The sequence below is a fragment of the Apis dorsata genome, unplaced genomic scaffold (genome assembly GCF_000469605.1).
Source record: "Apis dorsata unplaced genomic scaffold, Apis dorsata 1.3 scaffold_94, whole genome shotgun sequence".
Taxonomy (NCBI): Eukaryota; Metazoa; Arthropoda; class Insecta; order Hymenoptera; family Apidae; genus Apis; species Apis dorsata.
The window spans coordinates 397,542-403,245 of NW_006263392.1; the positions used below are offsets into that span (position 1 = coordinate 397,542).

A 5,704-nucleotide genomic window follows, 5' to 3' on the forward strand; every position below is an offset into this window, starting at 1 on the left:
ATAATAATAACAAATAATAATAATAATAATAATACTAATAATAATAATATAATAATATAATAATAATAATTATAATAACAATAATAATAATTATAATAACAATAATAATAATAATAATAATAATAAATATTGTATTTGCAAAGCATTAACACATAAAATTTATATAATAATGCAATGTTTAAACTTAATGATATTATATTTCTAATATTATTATAGAAAAATGTATATAAACTTTTGTATGTACTAATAAAATAATATAATATAGATAAAATAACATAATATATACAATAACAAATTTTTAGATTGTTTTTAAATGAATGTTTTATATTTTCACTATATTTTACAATGAATCAATATCTTTGAACAGTGTTATTAAAAATATAGCCAGACAAATGGTTTTACAGTTTTCAATTTTTTTTAAATTTTTTAATTTGCATACTAGAAATTTATTGAATTTATTGAATCATTAAATTTATAGAATTAATTATTTTTAAAATTGTATTATATAAAAAATTAATTGAACATTTTATACTTTATATTTTGTTTAATAAAAAAATACAGATCATTTAATTATTTTAATTTATCTCATTATATTGTTCATATGTAATTAGAAACAATATATAATAAATAAATATTGAAAATTGCATGAAAAATGTTAGTTACAATTATAATAGAGTCATACGATGATTGTGTTTTTAAAAAGCTTATTATAATTACGTTATAAGGGAAAAGTTAGTGCAGTGGAACACGACACGATATGATACGATGTACAGAGTACTAATATTGTACATGTTATGCGCTGTCGCAGTCGGAATAAGCCGAGTAAAACCGAAAGAGAAAGAAAAGAAGTATGAGCATTACTATATCGTGTACGATAGTACCCAATTAGTACTAAGTACGAATTGAATAATTGTTCGAAACATTTAAAAAAATATATTTCTAACATAAATATTATATAAATATCTATCATAAATATGTATAATTAAGAAATAAATAAAAAAAAGAAAAAAGAAAACAAAAAAGATAGTTTATTTGAGATTATACGAATCATACATAACGAATTCACGGCTACGAGTCATTCATCTAGTCTAGTTTCCGAATCGATTTCTACGTTTAATACGTTCGTGTCGTTAACAATCTTCAACTGTCGAATTATGGGCTCAGTCGTTTTAAAATCTCTTTCAGTTCTTCTTGGGATATTCTTCGTTTTCGTTGGTACTATGAAATTGACTTCTCATATTAGTAAGGATCTGCACAAGGATTTGGTGAGCGTTTGCTCTATAATTATGTAACATAATTTATCCTTTTAATTTTACAATTTATATTCAATTGAAATTTTTATTTTCATCTAATATAAATTTTTATTTTGTTTTTAAATTATTTTTCTTTGCTATATTTATCTTCAGTAATCATAAAACATTTTTATTTTTATCTTTTTCTCTGTAATATGCATTAGCTTGTATGTAATACACATCATCTATTAACTATTATGACATTACGTTATTATGACGATCTGTCAATTTTAATAATCGATCTTTTTGGTTTCCTTAACCATATTTGTTCATTATTTTTTTGTAGAAACGATGATTTTTTCAATAAAAAGTATTTCATTTTGTCTTTAAACATCCAAAAAAATTGTTTTTGTTTTTACAATCTTTGTTTACCAAATAAAAAAAATATATGTCGATATGTGTTTGTATGCATAATTTTTTTTATAATTATAAATATCTTATTTTTTTTTTATATTGTTATCTTGAAAATAATTTTAAAAAATTTTAAAAATATATAATAAAAATTATAAAAAAAAATTAAAAACCTAAAAACTTAAATAAAAAGAATAAAAAGAAAAAATAACAATTTATATATATTATCTATATTTTTAAATACAGTATTTGAATAAATAAATATAAATAAATAAAATTTATAGTAATTTTTAAGATTGAAAAATAAAATTTTAGATTTTATTAAAACAATCAAATTATTATTATTAATTTTTGTTTGCTCGAGATTTTTCTAAAAATAAGGTTTTTACTTAAAACCTTATAAAAACCTTATTATAAAAAAGAGATAAATTGATTTTATGATTCAAATTTTTTTTAAATTTATAAAAAGTTTAATTTTTTCATTTTGATAGATCTCGTCAGAAGATTATTTTCGGTTCTTGCTGTTACTTAATGTTTAAAGTTATAGTAAACTATCAACTAACTAATTGGTGAAGCGCCAAAAATATTGCAAGTGCCAACTTATAATGTTTATCAAATTGAAATTGTCACAATATAAATATCTTATATATATATGTTTATCTCTCCGCCTCTCTTCATATTTCATCAAATGTTTATTAGCGAATTATATTATTATATTTCCAGAGGAAAGAATATGTGAAATATGCAAAGGTATTTCCACTATCTGGTACACTGGATTTTAAAGTACCAAGTAAATGGTATAGAAGAGTTGTTGGATCATTGGAAATTATTTGCGGACTCGCAATGGCCATAGTTCCAAGCCGTAAGAAAGTTTTTCGTTAAGTTAGAATAAATTTTTTTTTAAAAACATTATTATATTACATTATATTATTTTTTCTAGATAAAATAAAAAATGCATCAAATACAGTATTATTATTATTAATGTTAATGGCTGTATATTCACATTATATGGTAAATGATAAGTTTGAAAGGATTGCACCAGCATTGGTAAGATTAAATTAAAATTTGTAAAGAGAATATATATTAAACAAAAAAAATTTCTTTAAATAGATTTACTTCTTTTTAGGTGTTTTTTTTTATGCTAACAGGCCGATTAGTAATAGATTGGCAACTTAGACGAGAAGATACACAACTAGTAACAGCTAATGGTGTAGATGATAAAACTAAGAAACAAGATTGAATTTGGAATTCTTATACATATTCATGAGACTAAAACCTTCATTTGATTATCATATTAATTATCACCTGCAATGTATCATGTAGGTAATAGTTTGTTAAAGGAATTCTTATTATGCACAACAAATAAGTTATTCATTTGATTTTTGATTCCTTATTTATGATAATCATGTAAAATATGATCTTTTAAATTTATTTGTTAATTTTATTCAGGATTTATATTAAATTGCTCTTTCAACAATAGTATTTAAATTTAAATCTAAAGGAAATAGAAATCTTGAAAATTTCAAAAAATATAAATATTTATTATTATTACAATATAATTTAATCAATGAAACAAAGTATTAGCTCAAACACAAGGTATTAACTGCCATTTGAATTAATGTGTTCTTCTTGATATCATATTGAGATTAAATGTTTTTATGTGTAAACATTGCATTATAGCGCACACGCGTGCTTTCTTCATATTTATATTTTTACTTATTTAATTATTTTTTTATTTTTAAAGAAGAAAACACGCGTCTTTAAAATTCGAATGAAAATGTACAAATTTAAAATTCGTACAAATACATAAATATATTATTATAGTTGAAATGAAAATTATAAAGAAGACTAGTTTGTTTTTAGTTTAAAGTTCAAAACATTTTATTAATATAATGGAATATATTATAATGAACTAATTAACGAGATTCTAGAATCTCGTTTGTTATAGCATATTTTGAACTATAAATACATATTTATTTTAAACTATATTCCAAAGTTACTATTCAATATAATGATTTAAATAAAAAAAGTTTAATACAAAATAAATACAAGATAAAAAACATAAGTACAAATATAAATATAAATTGTATTTTCCTATGTTCATTATAGCATATTCCACTGTGTTATAGGAGAAAAAACGTTATTATTGTAAAATGTTAATTAATTGTACATTTATTTTTCAAATGTTAAATTTATAATCAATGGAATAAATTAAATAATATATCTATAAAATAAAGCAAAAATAAAAATAGCGAAAAAATAAGTGTAAAGTTAACATATATAATGATATATTTGTTGTAAAATATTAAAGTATCAACTACATAAGAAAACATTTTAAAAACCATTTAATAATTGCGCGCGCACGTGCATACAAAACTAAGCTTACACGTTCAAATAGAAAAAGAAAAATTAATTATAATTTTTTTTGAAATTTATATTTTTAACTATTTTTTTTATTTGAAAACAGAACCAAAATTATTAATTAACTTATTTAAAATTCATTAATACATGACATATTATTTATTTTGCACTATTAAAATTTTTGATATATATTTGTGAACTTTCACATTAATCATTATAATAATAAGTTTAAATATTAACGCCAATTTTATATACCTATAAATTAAATATATATTTCAAAAATACCTTTAATTCAGCATAACTGTAATAATGTAAACAGTTAAAATAAATAATTTATCATTTTTATCATTTTTACTTCAGTATTAATTAAATCATATTATTTATATTCACAAGCAATAAAAATTAATTAATTGTTATTATTAAGTGAAATAACATATTTTCAATCTTAATTTTGATTATGTGAGTTCTTGACCAGTAGTTAAAAGATGTAAAGCTTTTCGAAGATTTAACACAGCTGTAGGCACATCATCATAATTTAAAGCACTTCCAGACCATTTAATAAATTTTTGTGCCTTGTTTATTTGTTCCACTGATAATTCGATTCCACCTATGATGTATGTATAATTAATGCAAACAAATAATAATATATATATTTGAATTATTTTTTTCCAATATACCTTCTGTTTTTGTAACTATATTACAATCTTTATTTTCAGAAGACCATTCTTCTATATTTTCTTCACTATTCTTATTATATATTCTATCAGATGGATTAGTATTACCAATAACAATTAAATCTTCTGTATTTAAAGTATCTTCTTCTTTTGTTTCTGTTGCAGAATCTATTTTAAGCAAATTTAAATAGAATAAAATTTTGTTCTTATAATATATAAAAGATAATTATAATTTTTATTATCATATAACAATAAACACAATATTTTTAAAATTATTAAAGATAGAAAAAATAATAGATAATGAAATTATTGTACAAAAAATAATATTAAACAATTAATATCATTACTTAATATATTAATCATATTATTATAACATTTTTAAAATAATCAAAGAATTGATTTATGTAAGAAAAATTAAATGATTCTACTTAAAAAAAAAATTTTTTTTAAACTTTTAATTAATTTCAAATTTAAAAAGTTATAATTTTTAAATTTATTAAATATAAGAATACATAAAAATGAAAAAATAAAAAATATTTTTTTTATTTCTAATAATTTTTTTTATATTCTTGATCATTGTGAAACAGATAAAATATTTATTTTAAAATTAACTTACAAATATCAATTTAAAATTTTTATGTATAAATAGTTTAAAGAAATATTTATTATTATATAAGTATACTTATATATTATATAAGTATTATTATATTATATAAATTATTATGTAAGTTTAAAAGAAATATTTTAAATTATAAAATATTATAGAATTAATTTAGTAAAAATGAAAATAATATCATATTTGTTTCTTTTACATATTCAGAAAAATATCATTGAACCTAATAACATTTTACTAATTAAAGATAATTAAAAATAAACATTTGTCTAATTTATTATGAATTCACATACTTATTATAAAAACAAAGTTGATTCATTTATTAATATTTAAAAACCTTAACAATAAAATTCAAATTACTTTATAAAACAATCTTTATAATAGAATATTTAAAATAGAAACACAAAACAAAA

The 5,704-nt window shown here is 19.0% G+C and overlaps 2 protein-coding genes across 5 annotated transcripts in view; one reads left to right on the forward strand and one right to left on the reverse strand.

Moving 5' to 3' along the window:
• The first annotated feature begins 629 nt into the window (after window positions 1-629).
• On the forward strand, window positions 630-3,416 carry LOC102675160 (transmembrane protein 35A). 3 transcript variants are annotated; one of them, XM_031508667.1, is made up of 4 exons: window positions 630-848; window positions 2,367-2,505; window positions 2,584-2,690; window positions 2,770-3,122. In XM_031508667.1, exons 1-4 carry the CDS (start codon window positions 795-797, stop codon window positions 2,881-2,883), a joined length of 414 nt encoding a protein of 137 aa, XP_031364527.1. In that variant the 5' UTR covers window positions 630-794; the 3' UTR covers window positions 2,884-3,122. The 3 variants fall into 3 exon arrangements, with proteins under 3 accessions (XP_031364527.1, XP_006611973.1, XP_006611972.1); XM_006611910.2 differs by having other exon boundaries at window positions 807-1,265; window positions 2,754-3,416; XM_006611909.2 differs by having other exon boundaries at window positions 807-1,265; window positions 2,770-3,416.
• Window positions 3,417-3,919: 503 nt separating this feature from the next.
• The window catches only part of LOC102678527 (vacuolar protein sorting-associated protein VTA1 homolog), a 4,401-nt gene continuing 2,616 nt past the window's right edge, over window positions 3,920-5,704 (reverse strand). For both annotated transcript variants that reach the window (XM_031508666.1, XM_031508665.1), the window contains 2 exons: window positions 4,682-4,846; window positions 3,920-4,611 (listed from right to left, as the gene is read on the reverse strand). In XM_031508666.1, the coding sequence (XP_031364526.1) occupies window positions 4,460-4,611; window positions 4,682-4,846 (317 nt within the window). In that variant the 3' untranslated portion in view covers window positions 3,920-4,459. The remainder of the gene's footprint in view (window positions 4,612-4,681; window positions 4,847-5,704) is intronic.

Excerpts from the sequence above, each read along its gene's own strand:
- LOC102675160 (XM_006611909.2), top strand. The coding sequence starts at position 1,155 with ATGGGCTCAGTCGTTTTAAAATCTCTTTCAGTTCTTCTTGGGATATTC. Across the intron at positions 2,506-2,583 it reads AATGGCCATAGTTCCAAGCC|ATAAAATAAAAAATGCATCA; the intron begins GTAAGAAAGTTT and ends TATTTTTTCTAG. Across the intron at positions 2,691-2,769 it reads AAAGGATTGCACCAGCATTG|GTGTTTTTTTTTATGCTAAC; the intron begins GTAAGATTAAAT and ends ACTTCTTTTTAG.